The 24806-nt window shown below is 48.0% G+C and overlaps 1 protein-coding gene across 7 annotated transcripts in view; it reads right to left on the bottom strand.

The window, feature by feature from the left end:
• LOC135256706 (TRAF2 and NCK-interacting protein kinase-like) overlaps positions 1-24806 on the bottom strand; it is a 113065-nt gene that overhangs the window by 61466 nt on the left and 26793 nt on the right. For all 7 annotated transcript variants that reach the window (XM_064338742.1, XM_064338743.1, XM_064338744.1 and 4 more), the window contains exons 3-4: positions 4537-4593; positions 2620-2745 (exon numbers count right to left, since the gene is read on the bottom strand). In XM_064338742.1, coding sequence (XP_064194812.1) covers positions 2620-2745; positions 4537-4593 — 183 coding nt within the window. The remainder of the gene's footprint in view (positions 1-2619; positions 2746-4536; positions 4594-24806) is intronic.

The following is a 24806-nucleotide window of genomic DNA, read 5'->3' as shown; positions in this document are numbered from 1 at the left end:
TGTGTGCGTCTGTGTGTTTTTTGTGTGTGTGTGTGTGTGTGTGTGCGCATTTGTGCGCTGTCAGCTCTCTGTGGCAGTTACAGTTATCATTGCTTTATTATTAATCTAAGCAGATGCCCTTTCCCTGGGTGGCTTACAGTAAGCAGTATAATTTACATGTTGTATAATACCCCTTTATATGACCACATTAGAGGGGCCAAAATAGGCAATTAAATCTGCTGCCTTCTGATTACTGTTGCAGATCCTTTATCACCACTCACACCAGCACCATGGAGGGAAGAGTGGGAATTCACAAATTAAACAGCACGCAGACACGCACACATGCACATACACACATATACACGCACACACACGCGCGTACACACACATATGCGTATACACACGCACACAGGCACGCACAAACACACACACACACACACGCACACATGCACATACACACATATACACGCACACACACGCGCGTACACACACATATGCGCATACACACACACACACACAGGCACGCACACGCACACACACACACACGCACAAACACACACACACACACACACACACACACACACACACACACACACACACACACACACACACACACACACACACACGCACATACAGTGCTGAGTGCACAGCCTCAGCAGGAGGCTGATTCGAGGGTAGTGGCTGTGGTAAACGGGCATATTTTAAAGCCCTTCCCTCCCCACCTCCTCACTGTTTCACCGTCTCTGTACCGCGAGCTGGGCTGGCAGAGGACCGCAAAGCCGAAACAAACCGCTCCCGAACCTCCAGACCAGCAGGAACGACGCCGGAGCGCCCCGAATAAATCACCCGGAGCTTAATTAAACCTCGCGGCGGGATCCGGACGCGCGCGTCGTTTTTTTTAAAGCGCGCTTTTAAAACGGGGCGGCCGTGAAGACAGCGCTGATCCCGGGGCGCTGCGGGGGGGCTCGCCGTTCCGACCGAGCGCCGCCGCGGCGATCTCTCCCGTCAACACTCCGGACGCGCGATAAATGCCGCCGTCAAGTCCCTGAGCCTGAAAGCACTTACGGGCCCCTCAATCACGCAGATGTAATTAATTATCCCCAAAGACGGGGGCGGGCTTTGAGTGGCCCTGTCCGCGCCCACCCGACCCCTGCGTTTCCTCGGATCCCACCGCAGTCCCTCGGCTTAGTAAAGCAAGCGCGAATGCGGAGGCGTTAAGGGCAGTTCTGCATGTGTTTCAGTACCTGCATGTGTTTATTATACTGCTTTAAAGGCCACCTTGGGCTGTCCTGTGGGACAAACAAGCCAGGCGCAGACTTTGGTTAGACGAGCTCGTGAAACTGCACTGTGCAGGTCAATGAATGGCATTCCCGGGGGTTCATTTCAAGTAATGCAAAAACGGAAATCACACAAGCGTTTCAAATGAGAACTGTAAGGTAAACTAAATAAGGGCAGATTGTCGGTGAGTAACAGTGTGCTCTGTGTGAGAGAAAGAAAGACAGAGTGAGAGAGAGAGAGAGAGACAACGAGAGAGTTAGACAGAGAGAGAGAGAGAGCAAGAACGAGACAGAGAGAGAGAGAGAGCAAGAACGAGACAGAGAGAGTGAGATAGCAAGAAACAGTGAGAGGCAGAGTGAGAGATAGCAAGGGAGAGTGAGACAGAGAGAGTGAGAGAGAGTGAGGCAGAGAGAGCAAGAGCGAGCCAATGAAAGTCAGACAGAGAGCAAGAGCGAGACAGTGAGAATATGACAGCAAGAAACAGCGAGAGGCAGAGTGAGAGAGAGCGAGAGTGAAAACGAGACAGAGAGAGAGAGAGAGAGAGGGGTCCTGTGACACGACCAAATAGGACTGAATCAAGAACAGCGCCCTTCATCAGAAAGGCACACTCGCCGAAATGTCACAGACGAGCTTTCCGTCCTCCCGATCCGTGCCTATGTCGGAGGAGACTCTGCTCCCCCCCCCCCACGCTAACCGCCATCAGCCACGCTCCAAGGGCTGGTAAGCAAAAACCGCGGGGAGGGGAGAACAGACGTAAAACTGCACCGGGACGATGGGGAGAGAGCGAGAGAGAGGGAGAGGAGCGGCAAGCGGGACAACAGCAAGAAAGAAAGAGAGCGGCAGAGCGAGGGACAGGATAGGAGAGAGAGAGGGAGCGAGAGACAGAAAGGTGCGGGCGCAGGTGCGGGCAGAACAGAGCCCCCTTCCGGCACCTTTGGTGCCTCACACCCCGCGGGCAGCGCCAGATGGTGCCCGTCACCGAAATGGGATTTTAAAGGACAGCCTGGGCCTTAATAAAACCTTACAGACCCCCAGCCCGGGGAGGTCTTTTAACAACTCACCTTTAAAAAAACGGACAGGCTCCTCGTTTGAGGGAATTATGGGATTGGTTTGTCCACTGTGCTTCTTACGAACTCTCCCCTGAAACTCACAGGAGACCAGGACGCACGAGCGAGCTCGGAAAACATTCTGCGAGCGCGTGGAGAGGAACAAGCGCGGAAATTTACGGAGGGTGACCACAGGAAATGCGGACCGCGTACGAGTCGCACTTCCTGTCCGATCCGCGGTGCGGATGACACCGAGGCGTGTCCCGTTTCCGCGGCGGCGGCGGCGGGAGAGAGCGGGAAACGAGCGGGGACTCACCCACAGCTGGTCGTCGATTCCCGGCGGGTTCTTCTTGATGAAAGCGCCGTAGTAGGTGGCGATGTTGGGGTGGTGCGAGTACTTCTTCAGCATGTTGATCTCCTGTTTGATCTCCTCTTCCTCGTCCTGCGGAGCGACACGGGTGTCATAATTAACAGCCCCCTCGACCCCCCCCCCCACCACCACCACCCCACCACCCTCTGAGATGCCTCCATCCACACCCCCCAACCCCACCCACCCCGCCCCCTTCGCGACCGAACCGCCCGCTGCTCCCATAGTGCTCTGGGTCTCCGGAGGCTCTGACGACGCACGACCTGGAGCTGCAATTCCGCAGGCCTCGTGGGCGGTGCATCGGAGATCACAGCGACATGTCAAGCGTGACGTTGACCTCAATCACAGCCCCCGACAGGGGAGCCATCATACTGCAGAGCTACCGGTGGGCCCCTCAGCGAGTATGTAACATGGATTTTAACCTTCCATTGAGTCGTCACCCGTCATGCCCCCCCCGCCCCCCCTTCCCGAACCAGATCAGAACGCTGCAGCGCAGGACGGGGGCGGAGCGGGCTCTGAGAAATCGCCAACGTGAGTGCTAAATTTGCCTCCTGCCAAACACACGCATTCTCTCAAGTATCTTGGAAAAGGGTGGGATAAATCTGCCCCCCCCCCACCCCCCCACCCCCTCCTTTTCCCAGGAATTGACAAGCCAGCCGCTGCAGGAGGCCGATATCCCCGCAGCAGACAGATGCAATTAGCGCGGTCCGCCGCGGAGACAGAGGGATGCTGGGATAGCGGGCGATCGCGCCCCGATCGATACCCAGCCTTTCTTCTTCTGCGGCAGCCCTCCCCGGCGGTTCCAGGGTCACCAAACATCGGCTCCCCCCCCCGAAAACCCTCAGCTCACATAAGGCCGTCTCGTAAAGGGGAGGGTGCCCCATTAGCCGCGGTAAGCTGGGGAGGGGGGGGGGGCGTCGGGATTTTTGGCAGGGCGCGGCACTTCGCTCCCGAAAGAGGATTTGGGTTTTAATGATTATCTGCGGGGAGGACGAGCACAAAGCAGGCAGCGGGATTCCGCGAGGCGCGGAGCGGCCGGATAAACAAGCTCCGCCCCCACGCGGGCGCCGGGCGGACTCATCCCTCCCGCGCGCCGGAGAGAGCCTCAACTGAGACGGGGCCGCGAGGGCAGCGCTCGAGGGGACGTTCGGCGCGCTGTGCGTCGCGATAAAGCGGAAAGGGGGGCGTACTGCGAAGCGACGCCGGGCGGCGTTACGGCGACCTCTCCCGCCGCGCGGCGCCGTGACCCCGCTAGCCGACGTTCCCTTCGGCCCGGCGAGCCTGCCGCAGAAGGGCGAAGGACACAGGCGGCGCGTACGCGGCGAGCGTGTAATCTGCGGCTGTGGGAAGTGGGGGGGTGGGGGGTGGGGGGAGGGGCTGGCGGCAGTAATGTTATCGCTGATTGGTCTGAGCGCGCTAAACCCTTTCAGGCTGACGGGAACTCTCAAAGCTGCGCTCGGAACCGCAGCCCCGTGGAATGCGCGTGTTCAACCGAGGATGTGACAGAATGTGACGCGTGTGTGTCCGCTGTGTGGTGTGGGTGTCTGTCGTATGTTACATTACAGGCATTTAGCAGACGCTCTTACCCAGAGCGACTTACACAACTTTTTTACATAGCACTTTACATTGTATCCATTTATACAGCTGGATATATACTGAAGCAATGCAGGTTAAGTACCTTGCTCAAGGGTACAAATTGTATGTGTATGTATATTACGTGTGTTCACCTGTGTATTTGATGTGTGTGTGTGTGTGCACATGTTTTGCATCATACGTTTGTGCCGTGTGTGTGCGTGTGAGTGTGTTTAATTGTGTGTGCTGCATCGTAAGTGTCTGCTAAGAAAGGGAAAGAAGAAGCCTCCTCACCCCGGCGACATCCATGACCTTGATGGCGGCGAGCTGGCCTGTCTTGACATGGCGGCCCTGCAGAGGGACAGAGATCAGAGAACAAGGTCAGACCTCAGAACTGAAGCCTCGGGCAGAGGAAGAGGCATTCAGAGACGCGCTGCTCCCTTCATCCTCCTACACCAGTGAAACAGAGCTACACCAGTGAAACAGAGCTACACCAGTGAAACAGAGCTACACCAGTAAAACAGAGCTACACCGGTGAATCAGAGCTACACCAGTAAAACAGAGCTACACCAGTGAAACAGATTCCAGTGAAACAGAGCTACACCAGTGAAACAGAGCAATACCAGTAAAACAGAGCTACACCAGTGAAACAGAGCTATACCAGTAAAACAGAGCTACACCAGTAAAACAGAGCTATACCAGTGAAACACAGCTACACCAGTAAAACACAGCTACACCAGTAAAACACAGCTACACCAGTGAAACACAGCTACACCAGTGAAACAGATTCGAGTAAAACAGAGCTACACCAGTGAAACAGAGCTACACCAGTGAAACAGAGCTACACCAGAAAAACAGAGCTACACCAGTGAAACAGATTCCAGTGAAACAGAGCTACACCAGTGAAACAGAGCTACACCAGTGAAACAGATTCCAGTGAAACAGAGCTACACCAGTGAAACAGAGCTCCACCAGTGAAACAGATTCCAGTGAAACAGAGCTACACCAGTGAAACAGATTCCAGTAAAACAGAGCTACACCAGTGAATCAGAAGCTATACCAGTCAAACAGAGCTACACCAGTAAAACAGAGCTATACCAGTCAAACAGATTCCAGTGAATCAGAAGCTATACCAGTCAAACAGATTCCAGTGAATCAGAAGCTATACCAGTCAAACAGATTCCAGTGAATCAGAAGCTATACCAGTCAAACAGAGCTACACCAGTAAAACAGAGCTATACCAGTGAATCAGAAGCTATACCAGTCAAACAGAGCTACACCAGTAAAACAGAGCTATACCAGTCAAACAGATTCCAGTGAATCAGAAGCTATACCAGTCAAACAGATTCCAGTGAATCAGAAGCTATACCAGTCAAACAGATTCCAGTGAATCAGAAGCTATACCAGTCAAACAGAGCTACACCAGTAAAACAGGGCTATACCAGTGAATCAGAAGCTATACCAGTCAAACAGAGCTACACCAGTGAAACAGAGCTACACCAGTGAAACAGATTCCAGTGAAACAGAGCTATACCAGTCCCTGCACAACACACTCAAACAACACCCATCTTCTCCAAATTTGAGATAACACCTGGCTCGCAAACATTTTATCTTTAGCTTAATTAAAATCATTCTGAACTTGAAAAGGGTGAAGAAACACACACACAAAGCTAAAAAAAAAGCATGACTGTGCAAAGAGAAGCTAATGTTCTCATTCCCGTGCACAGGAAATGTGACAAATTACTGGCAGGGATTACACACCACATTATTAAAATGCTTCGGTAACCTTTCAGCAACGTTTCCAGGTTGCAGAGGAGCCATTGTTGAACAGGGAACTGGCCAGTTAACGCAGGACTCCCTAATTTAGCTGGCCAAGCTGACAAATTGGGAGATTTGTGGCACGAAAAGCTCGCTGCGTGCGTCGTTTCGGTTTTCTTAGTCCGAGAGCATCTTGGCATCTTTTTAAAAACTCATTGTGGAAGAATAGAGTCTAAAAAAGGGCCCATTGACAGTCTAGTGCTGTAGGCGGGCAGACTGTGTGCGATGACTAACGATTGTGAGAGAGACAGAAAAAAAAAAAAAAAAACCATTCACACGGAACAGCCGCAGAGGACAACTCATTGCAGATCGCGCAAAGGGGGAGAACAAAGGAGAACAAAGTGATAACCCTTATACTCACAAAAGGAGCAGCGACAAGAGTCGCTTCGCAAATTTCACACGCTACTGTATACGCGGTTTTGAGCACAGCAGAATAACTGCACCGATCACACTTTACTGGCGTTAACATGACAACAGAAACATAATTATATCCACCGTCCGCATTCGATAGGGCGAGGCTTCACAAAAAGATGATTTCAATGTTTATTCCGTGCAACAGAGCTGCTAATTTATAAATGAAATGAGGACACAACCCCCTCCTTGGACAGAATGCTAATTTGTCACAATGCCATAACCCACAAGCAGCTTTAATACTGGGAGCCAAACACGGAGACAGCTGGTGCCTTTTTTAATGTTTTCATTTATGCATTTTAAGCATGTTAATTACAGGGAGATCAGAGAGCCGATTCCCATTCAGGGGGCCAATTCCATCACGCACGCTGCAGCGGAAAACTCATCGGGGTAGACAGGAGCTGTGCTGGCAGGATCAGCCATGAATCAGCGCTTAACCAGGAGTCACAAGACCCGTTTTCTTTCTCTGCAGTCTCAGTCAGCGATGGAATCAGAAGACCAGCCAGCCCACGAAAGCTACAAACCCCAGCTTTTGACGTGAACAATAGAGCCCTTTGACACGGAGCGGCAAGTCACTGGTGAGGCGGTGCAGGGCCGACGAACAGGCCTTGGCCATCATGTGACATTGCCGGGATTACCGCAGCTCGCTCGCTCGCTCGCTGTTCTTCCCTCGACACCGCCATGCGAGGGCCTGAACGAGAGCGTGTCACCGCTTCTTCTTTCACGCGCCTCCCTCCCTCCCGTCCCCCGTTCCGCCCTGCGGCTCGCAAAGGTCCTCGCTGACATCACATCCTGTCCCCTCATTTCACTCGTTCGAGCGAGGCCCCAGCCGAGAGCCGGGTCGCTGGGAGATGGGTAGCAGGCGGCTCGACGCACGGGCCGCCGCGCCGCCGAAAGCGCTCGGATTAATTAGAGAGCGCGGGGGCGGCGCGGGCGGGCCCCAACCTCGGCCCTGTCAGGCGCACGTCAGCCCCGCACCTCTTCGCCCGAAAGGGGAGAAATCCTGACAGTTTAATGCAAACCGGCAAATCGCCCTTGTGTAATTGTGTCCTCAGACATGTCTGGTGTCACAGAAAAGAAAAACAGCGCTACCCTTGCGCTGTTCGGGGCCTCGGAAGACCTTGTCGGCGTGGCAACGGACAGATCCGTCCCAATTATTACCGCCCACCTAAAAACAGCAGTCGGCTTACCACGTCCCATCATTCAGTACAGCGCCTGAACGGACGGTTCAGACCATGTTCATTTGAACAGTGGGTAAATCCACTTGCCAGTGCCGTAATTCATTAAAACCTCGACTGGTAAAGAAGACTGAGAACTGGGCTTCCGCGATCCACCAAAACTAGGACCGGGATCTGTTCTCCACTTTAATTTGAAGTTCCACATTCCACTTGGAAGCTCTTATCGGTTCTTGATGGTGGTGTTTCTAAAGCGGTTTCTTGAGTCCCATGACGCTCCCACAAGTCAAAGACATGAAAGACACTGATTCAAGACAGTTATTTGACAGCTGCCTTTAAATGTTCTTGAATTAACATCTGAAGACACAAAACACTGTAATCCACTGGATAATGCCCCTTTAGGAGGACACAGTGGGGATTTAGAAGAAATGACAGTAAAGTCTGTCAGAGCGTCACTAGTACAGTGTCTCACCAGTCACTGGATATATTCATCCAAACACAACCCAGATGCTGACATCCCACAGTCCCACTGTGGATCAAAGCCCAGCCTGTGATAAGCCCCCAGTAATACAGAGAAAGATCTCCATAAATGAAGCATATTGTCTCTTCATCCTAAAGCCGTGAATGGGAACGAGAGGACTCAGAGGACCTCTGTCTGAGTCAAAGCCGTCCTTGAGACACCGGAACGGGAGCAGACCGCATCCGGCGAGCGTAATCTCCGCGAGTCCATAACTCTGGCAGCGCCGAAACAATGAACAGAGGGGAGAGGGTAAGATTAATGGCACCATCTTCCAGTTTCCTGTAATATATGCTCCTTCCTCTTCACACTACCTTCAGAGAGAGAGAGCAGATAAGAACGCGGACGGCCTCTTATTTTCATTAGCATTATTTACCTCCCCCTTATCCGGGGGAGGCTCGCGGTGTCGAGCGATGCTTTCTGCGATGCCTCAGTGCATCTACTCCGTAACGCATCCAAGCAGCCGAAGATTCGCTGGACCGTTACGGGTAAATGACCCTGGTCAAGGGCGCTGCACCAGCCACGGACAAAGCACAGCCATCGCCAAGCCAATCACCGGCCTGGCGACTTGCAGATTCAGTTTGCCGAGCAATTTAATGGACCTTTTCAACAAGGCTAGTTTTTTTCGTTTGGTTTCGCTTTTTGGCAGCTTCCTAACGTGCGCCTTGGAAAGCGTCCTTCATTAATATATCCAAACATATTTCCACAAACTCTGCCAATTTCTCGATGGCAGCTAAACAATACACGACAGCAGGACGGTCAGGGGTGAGGATTCTGGATTTTGTCCTTTTTTCCTTTTTTTATGACGTGACCGTATTTGGTCGCTTCAAGGTCTCGTTCCTGGGCCTGGGAAAGTCTGAGCTAAGCAAAGGAAGCCGGGAGTGAGGTAGGGACCGCGCCAAATTAGACCACACAGCGACAAGAGCACAGAGGCTGAGCACGCACCCCTGAGCCTGGGTTCCCACCAGCCGCAACCAAATCAATGGAAGTGTTAACTAAAACCTCCGTAGACTGACAGCTAACGAGGGGCACACAATTTAGCTTCCCCTCTTATGGTCTGTGAAAAGCGAGCCAACCTTCAGCGGTGGGAAACTCTCCTCTCCTGGCTTCTCATTGCTACGCTGAGCCGCCTCGCCACGACCTGAAACGCTCGTTACGCTAAGTGTCAGAGCGAGCGCAATCTTGCCTCAGCAGCCCCGGCGTCAGGTGACAGGGAGCGGCTCCCGGTTGTTAGTGAGAAACTGCCTGCGTCGCGGAGGCGGCGGGGCCGCTCGCCGCGGCTCAGCCGCCGGCTCTTCCCTTCCTCGCGGCAGCGGACGGGAGTCGCATGCGCGCGGGCGGACCTTTAAGATAAGCGCCTGTTCGGCAGCCGCTCGCGAACGGGCGCCCCGTGTCCCGGAAGCGCCGGGCTGAGGCGTCCTCAAGATGGCCGCCCGCCAGGACGCAGATTACGCTTACATAACCTTGCTTCTCTGCAAGACATGTAAAGCTGTATTTCACAGAGCTGGAAGACCAAAAAAAAAAATAATAATAATGGAAAACAGCACATAAAAAAGTGAATAAAAGAGGAATTACAAAGCTAGCGCGGTAAACTCTGCCGCCTAAGAACAAGGCGCCCGGTCGAGAGCACCACCTTGATATGTGACTTTTTAAGATTTACCTGCGGGTAAAAGTGCTGAGTGCAAGGAAATAAAGGGCTTTTCTGCAGACTGAGGAACGCCAAAGCCTTCCTCCATTACACACTTATCAGCAAATGCGGTGACAGTGCACTGAAGGACGGTAAGAGGCCTGCTTAAAACCCATGAAATGTGTAACCCGGGCCCTTCTGAGGGAGCCGGGCCTGAGACTCAGCTCATTTGAAGGACAGAAGATTTGCACAGCTTGGCTATAGAGCACGCTGCTCAACATCCTGAGAATTTAGCCTCTTCTGTTGCCAGAACGCTTTTCAAGCGCTCATATTATGTAACAAGCTTTTGCGAGAGTACCCAATAGGCCACTCTCCAAAAAGCTGAAACTCTCCAAAAATCAGTAACTTCAAAAATCTGGGGCAAGTCTCTACTGAGTTATCATTTAACATGCTGAACTAATAGGGGTGTAAAATGATTTAGGTACACATTTGAAAAAAAGCCCCGGGGTGAGATAGACAAGCCAGGAACACATCCGCTAAGTGGCCTATAAAGAGAAGGTAAATATAAGTAATATAAGATAAATATCCAAACCTGCACATTGCCTCTTCTTTCACTCAAGACCACCCAGGATTACATGATGATAAAAAACAATCAGAAAAATCTACCTTCCAAAAGGGTCAGACCAACAGATCAAAGGCCGGTGTGACAAGAACGGTGCACAATGCAAAGCATGCTGGGAGAAAAGGCCAGAGCGCTACAATAATGACTACCATCATAAAGGCAATCAGTTTGACTGTACCTGCAAACACGAGAACGCCAAACACACAAAAGAAAGCACCTTCCAGGAGAACACAGCATAAATGAAGGAAGATCATTTTAACTGGTCTGGCAGGACCAAGGGCCATATCAGTTAAGTGAGTTCTCTTCCCCTGAGCACAGTGCAAATAATGAACATATCAGAAAGGATCCATTCACTTCAGAGAATTGGTAAACACTAAGATGGAGAAAGAGGTGTAAGCAAAGGTAGCGCATAAACAGAGCTTCACACAGACAGCCTTTCTCAAATGAGTGCGGAATACCAGCAGATCTATGGGTGATTAACAACATCCAAGCAAACTTTGATAAAAATACAATGGAGGTGATTTTCCTTCAACTACCTCTGGTTATACACTATCCTATGCTGTGATTAAAAAGTAAGACTCTTAAGTCCTCACTTTTCTTCTTTGTTCAGTCACCTCTAAATATTCTGAATCAAGGTTCAATTCATCAATAAGCCCTCAGGGGGGCTTAAACCAGAGTCTTTACATATAACCGTTTCCATTTGTTTCCGAAACATGTATATCAGAGCTGTGCATGATGGGAAATGTAGTGTGCTTTCCTGGTGAAAGAATGATGGATAGACTGGTGTTTGCTGCTGAAAGTGTGATTCTCTCTAGCAGGACACAAGGACAAGAGCAGAGGCTACCACCTTCATGCTGTAAACATCTGTCTGTGACATGGTCAGCACAAACAAATACACACACACACACACACATATACAGTGGCCATGTTTTTCAGTTTGGCTATGGCTACACAGCTGCACCTCTCAGCCCCCAGGCTAGATATTTTATTTGGCTGGATTGTATGGAGGCAAATTTTACCACTTCCAAAACATAATTTATGTTAACATATTCTGTTGCCGGCATCTCTTACGGAATAAATTTTTACATTTGCCAAGAATGTAACCAGGGAGACATGACGCTAATGAAGAGCACTGACTTGTAGTTCCTCTCCCTGCTGTCAAGTTTTTGACTTCAAGCAAGAAACTGTTGCAGCATGCTGATGGTTCACAACACAGCTTCATAAGCACCATGAGGCTGAGTCAACAGCAAAGCAGCTGAGTGAGCTCCATGCTTTTCCTGTCAGCACCCTGCAGGTGCCTGGAAAGCTTGCAGGGCGTGAGGCTCTTTCTGTGCTTGCTTTGCCCCCCCCAAATAGATTTCTGCCACTGTCATATCTGCCCTGATGAGGTCAGTCCACTGTGTCAGAAGGGCATGTTAGAACTTCTTGCTCGATAAATTCCCAAATCCTGGTCCATATCCGTGGCTTGTGTTCCCCACACTGCCCATTTTTACAGCTAGATACCCCACTGAGCTTGAGAGCAAGCCAGGTTACATAGTACACCTTGCTCAATGGCAGTGCTCAAGAGAAACCTTCCCTTGTTGCCTAATCATTACACCTCGTCAACATTCTGCAGCGGATTCTGCTCAGTAACTACCCTGAACAGCCGTTAGTAATGGCGGTACCATAGAGTGCCCTTGAGAGTCAGAGCGCACGGATCCCAGCAGGTGAGCTGCGCATACTGCGCCAGGGGGCTAAATTAGCTTTAGCATTCAGAGAGTATCACCATTAACGCATGCATCTTTCTGCATAATTAAAACCCAGCCGGCAGACCCCGGCCATTAGTGCAGCGCGTCAGTAGCTCTGCGGACCCCTCAAAAGTAGGTCAGGCAGGAGCGTGGGCCGACGGGAGCCGAGATCTGGCGGAAAATGCCAGCCCAGCTGGAAAGAGCCGGGCCGGGGGCCAAAGGCGCAGACCGTCCCAGCCTCTTTGCAGTGGGAACTGGACGCGTGACCCAGATATTGGGGAGCCGCCCTCCAAACAAGGGACCGAGCTAAAAGCGGTGGATTTGGATCCGTTCCCGCCGTTTCCTCAGTGAACCACGTAGTCTGGGACTCTGCCACGCCATGTCCCTGCGACGCAGGGCGGTCCTCGAGGGGGCCGGCTCACGTTCCGACCCCGATCTAATCACAGGATTCACCCTATCTCACCGCGCGGCTGGACCCTCCGGGGGCGGGGCCATTTCTTCCCCCCAGTTGATGTACGGTTCTCAATGTCGCTGCCGTGCTCCACTTTTCAGCGATGTCTACAGAAAGCCCAGTGAAATGCAGCTCCGCCGTGCCTCTAGACTTGGGCGCTTTTCTTCCTTTTGTCGCTTTGTGTGCTGTGGGGTTGCAAAGGCGACGCTCATCTTTTCACCTGCTCCTTTCACCGCATAAAAGTCCTGAGCTGAAAAACTCCTCAGCCGCCCCGACACAGCCTTGCTATTCATTACCTGAGGCATGAGATTCGCCGGTGAGAGGGTCATGTGACCGCCCACACATGCCTGCCTGTCTGCTTCTATCTTCCGTTTCCAGGTAAAGATGAAATGGATGATCTGGATAATACTTGTTGGGACTGGTAAAGTTTGCATGGCCTGGTAAGGTTTAAGGGGTTCATTTGAACCCACACAAAGCCAAGTCAGTGAATTGTTGGAAGACACCAGTCAAAATATATATTTTTAAAAAATGTATAAACATATTATTTAAATTCAGCCAGCTAAACAACAGTTGCACCCCTTGATGCTGATATTAATAATAGGTGAGAAAAGCCAAGCGCAATAAACAAAAACATATTTTCTCCAGCTATCATACAATAATTGGGAAAGCAGTCTGGGACGGCCATATCTTGTCTGCATACCAATTTAATTGTGTAGAGGGTGGAAGAACATTAAAATGCATGGTACTTCCTTACAGTAGCTTAGCAACAATTGTAGCGGGGTTTTTTTATTTACAGTAGCCAACACGAAGCCGCGTGTTCTTGTCTTTCTCACACTTGACCAGCCTGACCAATTGCTTGGTCAGCTCAAGGCATATATCTGGAACCTTCTGTTACAGCCCTGCAGCTGAACATGTATATTTAAAGATGCTCAAGACTCCCAAACAAGTTCATTAAACTACATAGCAGGGGCAATTACAGTGGAAGGAGTGGTCCCTGAATTCTTCATGGTCAACATGAGATGAGATCAGAGTAGCTTGGATCAGGCCTGAAATTGAACCCTAAGTCTGACCCCGACCGATCTCACTTCTGATCCGGAGCAACCCTGTGAACTGCAGACCAAAGCCTGACCAAAAAAATTTGACACTGACAATCAATCAACACACATGCTATCATATCCCCCAAATCTCTTTTTGAATTTTTCCATTTTCACAGTTCTCTTTGGTCATGGACAATTCCCAATTCCAATAGGACTACCACTCATCTACATCACCCAAACAGCCATAACAATCCTGGAGGGCGGAGCCTAGCACTAGCCTCCTCCGGTGCTAGCAAAAAACCAGCCACTTCACCCGGTTTGTTGCCACTAGTTACTAGGCAACGTGACACGCTCGGAGTAGAGTGCCACTTTGCTTGTTAGGCGTAACTTCCGCAGGCACTGCACTGCCAGCAGGTGTTGCTACATATTGAAGAGAGGGAGAGAACAACCTTGACAGTCCCTCCTGTGGGGAAGAGGCAGGATAGTTGCGGGGGGCATTCCAAGCAAACATATGATCCATTGAGACTCAAACCTGCGATTGAGTCTAGACCTAGGGAGCAAGAAAATCTGCTGCCGTCAGTGGGGAGCCTCCCAGACTTAATACTTTTGCAACGAGGTTCAGCTTACTGTGTGCAAAAAATAAACTCCAGTGCCATTCAGCCAATTTTTCATTCTCTGTCATTCTGGCTCAATTTCAAGCAAAATCATTATTAGCAAGAATTACTTCTGATCAATGGACACCTCACTCGTAAATATGTCATCATAGTCTTCACAATTTCTTAAAACAAATCCTTCTAGCCAAACCGCAAACGTGGCTTAATTAAGCATTTTCAAAGGGTCCATTTTATCACGCAGTCAAAATAAAACAGACCCAAAGAGGTTTGGCGTGTTCTCATCAAATTAAACTAAGCATGGCAAGCAACAGTGTGCATTATAACATATTTCACAAAAAAATGTTGAGAGCCGTTGTGCCAAGTGATATTAAGTGTATATGAGGCAATGCTGTTCTCAAACACTGCCTGCCCTGATCTGCTTTCTGGTTCAGAATCTCAGATCTCATCAAGGAGGCTTGTGCCAAAGCTCAATTTGTCACCACTTCTCCTGAATTCCATTAATTTAATCCACCTCAACCGAACTGCGTGGGTCGTTGAGAGAAAATGACCTTTTATTCTCCAATTTCAAAAGTGGATTGAAAGGACTACGTGAAAGAGCACAATCTTGGCGCTAGTTAAAACACAAACCTGTCCCAAACTGTCTTATTAATCATCCAGACTTGAATGTGTAATTTGTAACTGCATCTAAATTAAAATTAGAGGGCTTCCAACAGCTGAACTTTAACACTACGCATTGAGGAAATGTTGTTATACAGAGGAAATAAGCTTTGCCTGCCTGCTCATCCTAAGAACACTTATGGGAATACACAGAAGTGGATCTGTGTGCTTGTGTGTTTCCTATCATACGTGTACTAGCATTGTACTGAAAGGATGTCAGTACATATGTGGCAGTGAGCGTGTGCGGGGGGTGCTGCTTAATAGACAAAGTAACAGGAAGTTCCTGCTCAATTCACTGTGTACAATGCTGCGTAATGGTGACTGGCTGCACTGGCTGACCAAAGAGAACAAGAGACAGGGAGAGGAAATCAGCAGGCTGAAGATATTTGCAGAGGATCTGGCCCTTACTTTACGTGTGTGACAGAGATGCTGAAGTTGATGATGTGGCTTCTCTGTTTCAAAGGGTTGCATCAGAAACGCTGACAGCTCTGGAAAAGGGGCGGAGAGCCAGCCAGCGTCAGCCAGCAACAGCCTGCGTCCTATCCTGGACCGCACATGACCGTGAGGGCTCTGAGCCCCGCCCTGGAACTGGTGACCCAGAATCCCGTCGCTCTCCGATTCCTTTAACCGCAGACCTCGCGTGGACGGTGATGAGAGTCACGCATCTCAGAGTGACACCCGGCCTCGCCAGGGAATGCTCCGGTTCGGGGCTAGAAATCCCTGCGGGCTTTTAAAATTGCCAAAGCGGAGCGTTGACCGGTGAGAGCCTGGCTTTTCTGCCCTAGTTCATCTCATCAATCCCCCACAGGACCCAATTCTTTCACTTCAATATGGACAGCTAAGATAGGTACCGAGCGTAAAAGATACTAACCATATACACCGTGTGACCCGTGATGTCTGGGGAAAGAATATCATGTGTGTGCGTGCCTGGCTGTGTGCATGCCTGTGTGTGAAAAAACAGCACATGCTCTCCTTTCAGAAATATATGCACAACTGAACCTTTCCCGCTGCCAAACAGAATTTGTGAGACAGACACTGGTAAAGTTTTATTATACAATGCCGAACCCGTAGAAATATTCACCTGAAGTATGTTGTCTGAGTCTAAAGTTCGCTGTCGAATCGTCACTGCCCTTCTCTGTGCTGCCACCGCACTCAGGCTTGCTCATACCGAGGGGATATTTTCACAGTTTTCAGCAGGGAAATCAAAATGATATTCACACCTTCTCACAAGACGCAGTGGCAAAACGAGCCTCTCGCTTTTTCTGTGTGCACTGAATCTGACTCCGCTGCTTTTCGGTTTGTGAGAAAGTACAGAAAATTCTGCTACACTATCTCTGCTACCTGAACAAGCCAAAATCAAGGTCCTTTAAAACACATTCTTTCAAGTAATACCCAACAACACCGATGTGAAAATATGTAATTGCATATAACCTATTAAACAGAACTGCAGTAATATCACTATTCATACCTGCCTGCAAGCTTAGTTCATAGCTGAAATACACACCATTCAAATAGCACTGACAATAGTAAGAGCGAATGTTTCTTTTGAGCAAAAGCTAGGCAGGGTAACTGGGTTTAAGTGCAAACTTGTCGTTTTTTATTAGCAAGAGGGCATTAGATGGGAACACACAAGAAAAGACATGTGTGCTTTTGTTTTACAGTCTTAACTAGCTAAAGGAGGTTTCGGGAAAAAAACGAACAAACGCAGTACAGAACGTCCCATTTCTACACTGGACCCAGAACCACAGCGGTCTATCCGGGGGGCTGTTTCTGTGCCAGTCTTGTCATCGGGGTCACAGAGGGGGCAAGGGAAAGAGGACGGCTATGCGACGAGCGAGAAACAAGAATAAAAAAAACATCCATTCCCTCTTTTCTCATTTCAAATCAGCTGCTGTGGGCTGCGGTTCCAGAAAATCAGCACGAGCGAGTATTGATAGTGTGATTCATAACCACCTGCAGCTCTTCTCCATTTAATGGAACAAAAGCAGTCAAGCTTGCAAAGTAATTACTGTAGAGGCAGAAAAGGACATGGGGGCCAAACCAGTGACACAGCACTTTAAGGGCAGTCACACAGGAAGTCACTTTGGGACAGGAAGTCATCATGAGACAGGAAGTCGCTGATAAGGAGGCATTTCTGTGAAAATGGTGGCAGAAACCTGCTGAGCTTATTGATTGAGACACAGAACGTAAAACATTTAAAACAAATTAAAATGAGAAGGAAATGAACTCTTTTTCATATGTCTGAAGACTGATTTGTTATTGTTACTCAAAAATAATCATAATTTACTTTTTAATTTAGGTGTCATTCTTTCACATTTTATCAATTTTGGGCAATACAACATGTTGTGTTCACCGCATCAGTGCAGCTCATTTGAATTTGACTAAGCTAAAGGCAACATCGTCAGATTAAGCTTTGTTCCTACACATACCGCATGACTACACTGACATAACCAACATCCATGTGAACCATGGATTGCCATGTCTGTGTGTCACACCCATTGTTCCTTCCAGGGAATCATACCTGGGGAACAATTACCCGGGTAGGTTCATCGTGAATAAAATCAGGGCGTGACATATCCATGCATTGGTGTCAGATTGAATTGAAAGATGAAGTGAATTCCATTTAGCACCAATGCTTGGGAACTGTACAGTCTATGCTACAGGCATTTTTAAGGCTCCACCATCCACGGTCTGATTTTTGAATGAAAAACGTCAGTGTGGCCAAGGCCAGTTTCAACCAAGCTGCATCTAAAGTTAAACAAAGCACCGACTGTCAAAGGAACAACATTCTCCAGTAACAATAAAATCAGTACGATGAACAGAACTCAGGCTTGACCTGCATAAAGATTGTCGGTCACAATCATACTGTACACTTCCCTAGGTAAAGATGGACAGTGCGGTACTCTGCCTGTCCAGCATCACAATGAGATGCTACGCACGACCTTGCCGGGAAAGAGAGATTAAAGACATGGGGCTCAGCAGACGACTGTTGCAAATCTTGATGTGAAAGTTGTGAGCACCTTTATATAGCTTAAAAGACAAAAGCAGAATCCTCTGAGAATAGCAAGAATAAAGACAAGTGTCGGAAGCAACTGTAGTGAAACCAAGCGGAAACACCTGCCTCATTTCAACATTTAAAACTGCACATTCAAAATGGTCCTTAAAAGTAACTACAAACAAAGCAGTTATAAATAATTAGCTGTTTTTCATACCACTGATTTTTATCACCATTACAATTTATTTTATTTATCTAGTGCAGGGGTGTCAAACTGAATCCCAAGGGGGCCAACTGCTGCCAAATAAGGTCTTGAGAAGAAGGTGTGTGAATTTCTTAGCCAACCAATGACTTGTGGAACATTTGTGACGAGAGCACCCCAAAAACCAGCAGACACTTTAGCCCCCTGGAAGACCCAAACTGGAGTTTGACACCTCTGATGTAGTGTCTCCACGATTTACCCATGATTGGTAGAACAGCAGGTTCTATTCCACATTCCATACTACAGTCATAATTTCTTTTTTCACACCAGGACTGTCATGTATTGTTCCACCGTATGTCTAACACGGAAGTGACATTGTGCATGTTTTTTCTTATGTATGGGTATTCATCCAGTGTACTTCATGTCTAGTTTGCATTATGGATGCACATATTTTCTGTACATGCTGTGCCAACTGTGATTGTGAAGGTGATGGCAACTGTGAATTTTTCCACACTACTGGAAATATTTCGATACGAATTTAAATTTCTGACATCAATAAAAAATAATTTGAATCAGACATAGCTAAAGGTAGCGGCATCCCACAATGCTTTTTTAACCCGCAGGTTTGTAGCTTCTGCTCTATAGCAGGCTTGGGTATGGAAGAGCAGGTCCTTCAGAGGCGGTGGTCCCAGCTGGAGCGTACGGGGGACGGGAAACACAAGCGCGCACTGGCAGCTTAATTACCGCCGACTCTCTTTCCAAATATCCGCAAACCAAGCCGACGCCTGCCTGAGCCAGCTGTGGAGCAGACAGCCCGGAGGACAGCGGAGATTTTCACTCTCAATCCCCTCTCGTCACGCTCCCGTGCGTCTACCTGCTCCACTCTGCTCTCTGTCTGTTCCTCCTTCCCCCTCTTCTCTCTTTTCCTGTTCTGACTTTCTTTCTCTAATTCACTGTCTTCTCTGCATTCCTCCTCTCCTTCCGGTCATTCTTCTCTTGATCGCCACCCTCTCTCCCCCCCTCTCCTTTCTCTATTTCTCATTCTCTCTTAACTACACTCCTTTCTCCTGCTGGTCTGTTTCCTTCTCTTCCCTTTCCATTGCTCACGCCTTTAGGAAGCAGCTCTGTCACTCCGTCTCCAGAGCAGAATCGATAATTATGGGATTTGTAGTGTCGTACAGGAAGCTGGATGCCCTCCCCAGCCCCAGCTCAGACCAGCTGCAGTACCCATGATGACTTTCAGTCAGAGCTCACAGCCACTGGTAATGCAGGCACCATGATCCTCTTAGGTTTCAAAAAGGCTAATCAGATGAAGGAATTCAATTTGAATTGGAAGGAAGGAAGAAAAAAACACAATAGCCCATCTAATCCCTAAAGATTCAGCACAATATAACCATACTTTTTTTGTCCCCTCAATCCGTAATGGGAAGGCGTCCCTCCAAAACTGATAATCACTAAAATAGCAGATCGTTCTCGTGGCGCGGGTTTCGCCGAATCACGCGGCGGTGCAAATGGACAATCCAAAATGATACCATAAGGAGGCACGAATCGATTCAGACACTGGCAGGAATAAACAACCCTCATGGCAGCCCCCTCGCTGGAACGCGTTGCCCCGGCAACAGTCATGTTTGCATCGATTCGCGGGCTGGGCCCGGCGTAGGTGAGGCATGACAAAGACTGTCTGGGGCTTTAGGTTTTTTCCTCTTCGTTTATTCACTCTGTCGATTCCTGTCTGAACACGTCGGGGCTGCACGCAGAAAACAGGCCAGAGCGGCCGTGGCCTGCAACACGCCTATAACATGCTTTCCACGTCCGCCTCACAGCCTTCAGCATCCTTCCAGCCCTATTTTACCTAACAGAAATAAACAATATGGACTACCAATGAATATCTACCAATCTAAACCAAAAAAGTTTAACTTTCAGATTTGACCTACTTTATCCAATAGAGCTTACTTCACTATCCCTTGTAAAATGCTTATTAATAATAATAATAATAATAATAATAATAATAGTGGCTGTATGGTGCATTACCTTATTATTATTATTATTATTATTATAATGACAATAATAAAAAAAGGAATAATGCTTTGTCACTCCCAAGCCACGAACAAACAGAACAACACAAACAGCAGGCTTCAGCGGGACTCCATTCACACCTCTTTTTCTTTCTTCGCCTGGCAGCAGGGCTCCGCACCCTGTGGCAGAGCCATTTTCTTCTGCTGCAGCACGCGTCCATTCCGCCCTGCTCCCGGAGCCCCGGAGCCCCAGAGCTCCAGCAAGAGCGCGCAGTCGCTAGGCAGACTTCAGCGACGCTTTGAGGGGACGTCTGGCCTTCCCAACCCCACAAACCGCCACCGTCACCGACACTTTCAAACTTCTGTTGCTACTTTGTTCACGGTAACCGACAGTTCATCTTAAAATCAAATAGGCATACATATGTACAGTAATAGGCGACGAGAACAGAAAGGGGAACACTGAGTAGGTAGGCTGGAGTGTAGCACAGTGGGTAAGGAACTAGACTTGTAACCGAAAGGTTGCAGGTTCGATTCCCGGGTAAGGACGCTGCCGTTGTACCCTTGAGCAAGGTACTTAACCTGCATTGCTTCAGTATATATCCAGCTGTATAAATGGATACAATGTATAAAAAAAAAATAAATAAAAAAAAGCTGTGTAAGTCGCTCTGGATAAGAGCGTCTGCTAAATGCCTGTTATGTTATATATGTAGGCTCTAAATACCACAACAAACAAAAAAATAACAGGCCGGGGTGATGGACGCCCCTCCACCCCCCTCCCCCCAGCAGTTCAGCCCAATCCTCTTTTCTGGTCAGGAGACGGTGTTGTTGAATGGGGCCGTATGGCACACGCCCCTAATCCCCCAAACAGAATGAAGCGGCAGCCCGTGGGCCTCTGGGTGAATTCCACCTCCCGCAGACCAGCTCAGACCCACGGCCTGCCCGGGAGTGGGGTTTGGGGATGGGGAGGGGGGAGGGGGGCACGCTGTAATCCACGTTAGCAGGACACCGAGCATCAGATGGCGGGATGGAAAGTGAGAAAGTGGAAAATGAGCGGTAAGTGCGTCTGTTCCGTTCAAGAAGGCCCATCCAGAAAAACACACACGGATGAGAGATGGAGTGGGACGGAATAAAAGAAAGCACTTAATAGGTTTCTTTTAAAGGACACCAGAAGGAGCAGAGACAGAGAAATGCTTTGACAAAAGCAATTTCAAATGGAGCCCTTGTGTTCTGTGTGTCATTTCAAGTACCCGCACAAACTAACACCTCTTTCCTCCCCGGCACGCACAACCCTCCCCACAGCATTACCCACTCACTCTTCTGTCCAAGATCACACTTTCATACTTTTATATAAAAAACCATTATTTCGGTATTATTCGCTGCATTCCAGAACCCTCGGCTAAATGGGGGGGTTCAGAGGCTCTTTGAGGCCACACACATACACTAAAAGTCACAGCATTGGACGCTGGAGCACCATCGATGTTCTGCACCGTGCAGGATAGCTGAAGGCTCACAACACCAGGGCCCACACAGGGACAGCTACACACACGACATGCCAGATCTGCTCACAGTCGGAGGAAACTGAGAGGGCGCCAGACAGTGGGCCGTCCTTCGTCAATTGACTGGCCGCTTGTTTGCACAAGCTAGGCGGTTATTTCAAGACTCTTCAGTTGATTTCTAAGTAGGTCTTTAGAGACAGCTGGTATTGATGGAACTATTGACATCAGGCATGGGATAATTGACCCTCTGCTAGCGATCGCAGCGCGGGGATTGCATCATGCCTAAGTGGGGTGAGGGCCTGGAGGGGAGCCGGGCACAGAAATGGGTTAATGAGGGGACCTCTGCCATACAGGCATCTGCCTGCCATGAGGGAGACATCTGTTGTTACTACGGTGACATGAAATGATTTTCAGATAGGTCAGTTGCCAACCCTCATAGTTTGTACCCGTTTTTAAATGTTTATGGCTGTCTTTATACTGTGGTCCCGGTGGTGCTGTATTTTGTTCTTTATCTTGGAGCCGTCTGTAATAAGAAGAATGACAATAAACGCAACTTAAACAATCTTTTCGTTTTATTTAAAGTGACTGTAGTTAAAATGATAGCTACTGCACCGGCACAAATTGTGAATAGACTGCATTTATAGTTTGATGATTAATGCAATATTTTGTGACAATTTCTCTTTTAATCATAACACTACCCTATATTTATTAGTCATAGTAACATAACTGAGCAGTCTAATGTATCTTACTGCTGAAAATGTTTTAATCAGCTGGAACATGTATTTCTCTGTACACTATTTTTCTACATAAAATGACACTATTCGTGCAAAGAAAGAAAAATGTTTTTTGCCCCACAGAATGTTAGGACTACTCGTGGCCAAGAAGATAACTGTTTCAAATACATTTTACAGATGAAAAGAGCTCAGAAAAACAGCAACAGAAGAAAGGGCACAAATAAATGTTTTAAGAGAACTAAACTGCACAGTGTTTCTTGCATGTACAATTTGTGCCAAAATTGTATATGCAAGAAACATGCATTAACTGCATTAGTTATCTCCGCCGAAGTTTTAATTTAACATCATTTGGTAGTGCTCAATATCAAAGAGACCGATAAACAACAAGCCTATCTATTATTGTTTTGTCTGGAGGGTATACAGTTAGGTAGCCTAAAAATAAAGTTGAAATATGTGGGTCATGCTATCCACAGAGACTAAAATAATAGTCAAGGAGAAAGTTGCCAGCAATGCCTGTTTTTTTTCCCTCTAAAGGAAATTGCTCAGGTCAGTTAAAGGAATCCATGCCATTTTTGTGAATTAATGAATTATTTCACAACATAATATTTAAATAATTTTTTCTTTCATTTGGGCAACAGTTCATAGCAAGTCATTTTACTGCCGTGAACAGGATCATAGGCACTGTTACGATCTTCTCTTCCTACGATCTTTTGTTTAATAAAACTTCAAGACACGGTTGTCATTATTAGTTGTAGCATAGTGTCTTTAGGTTATTTAGCTATAGGTTTAATGGGGAACTGGCCCACAATAAACATTTAGGCAATGTTTTATAAAAATTCTGATGGAAGAAAATTCAACCAAATTCAAACATTCATTACTATTTATGAAATTAGTTTCAATTCTCAATCTTTGAAAAAAATCCCATAATTTAGAATTTCAAAAACTCAATTTTTGAAAAAGTGACAACGTTGCACCTCCCACCAAAGAGCATCTTGTGAGAAACATGTGATTAGTATATCCTTATCCTAGTCTTCCACTACAGTCGTAGATTGTGGAACTTAGCAGTACAACTTGCGCAAAGTGTGCAGCGCCCAACGGGAATGAAAAGGCGTCATTTGATTGGCTATGAATGCATCCAAGCTGCAACACACCCACTTATAATACATTCAGGATAATCCAGCCCATTTCCCACCTGCGCCGTGTGCTGTGAGCTGTGCCCTCCTCGCCTCTGGTCATAAAAATACCAGCATTCACTAGCCACGGCCAGTGCGCCACGAGACAAGATTCCGAAAAATACAGCCCTAAGTGTGCACGTGTATGCGTGAGTGTAGCTTTCTGTATGTGTATTTGTGTGCACACTGTGTGTGTGTGTGTGTGTGTGTGTGCACGTGTATGCGTGAGTGTAGCTTTATGTATGTGTATTTGTGTGCACACTGTGTGTGTGTGTGTGTGTGTGTGTGTGTGTGCACGTGGCAGGGCTCTATCGATTCACTGTTCAAGGTCTTAAACATTTGTCTGGACTAGCTAGGCTCATTTATGTCTTTACCTTCCACACAATGCACAAAAACCACGGGTATAACACAGGCTTATAAACAGGGATCATAGATAAGCCTCCTTTAGTATTGACTGGAAAGAGCATTCAGCACAAACATTCAGCTGCAAAACAGTGAGGTGAAGCTGGGTCAGCCGAGAAATATCTATTGTGTCTGGAAAGTGCCCTTTATTAAGATTTGCACCTTTACCGTAATGAAAAAGCAAACAGCCTCAATGGCAAGAAAAACCCATGCCCTACACTGTATGCAGGTACTGTCTGAATCAGGCAGTTAACTGGAGGATGACCTTGAGCAAATATGCATTTCATATAAATTTGCTTACGCTGACATACTTGTTTATACAGCTATATCCACTCTGAATAGAGCCTTTTAGGAAAAAGGTGTGAAAGATCGACTGAGAGGAGAACACAAGACATAAATCACCCATAAATTGAGTGAAATCATATCCAGTGACTAATTTCCGTAACTGCTCCCTTTCCAAAAAAAAAAAAAGTAGGCTCTCTGCCTTCTCCTTTCTTTATGTACCGCACTCACTCTCATTTTGTTTCATTTAGAAAATTTCTGAAACCAATTCATCATATATATTGCATTGCATCCATGAAAGCTGAAAAGTACAAATTACGTGTGAAATTAAAAAGCGGGTGATTGAAGGGCTTTGGAATGTGCTGTACTGTTCGTGAAGGTATTGACGAGGCTAAGGACGAGGCGAAAGCAGCAGCAGTTTGGGGACGGAAAGTGCTGATGCAGTCCCGGGCTTCAATCAGGTCCTTGTCTCAACCTGCTGATGAAAGGCCAAGCAAGTCCCTGGACTCGGTTCAACCGGACACCCGGTGATCTGAGGGAACATGGCCAAACTCCACTCCCGAGGCTCCCGTGCCACAACCGCTATTATCGTCCGCGACATCGTCGCCAC

Source organism: Anguilla rostrata, chromosome 6 (genome assembly GCF_018555375.3).
Source record: "Anguilla rostrata isolate EN2019 chromosome 6, ASM1855537v3, whole genome shotgun sequence".
Lineage (NCBI taxonomy): Eukaryota > Metazoa > Chordata > Actinopteri > Anguilliformes > Anguillidae > Anguilla > Anguilla rostrata.
The sequence above is the reverse complement of the archived record's forward strand: the minus strand, read 5'-3'. Positions and strand labels throughout refer to the sequence as shown.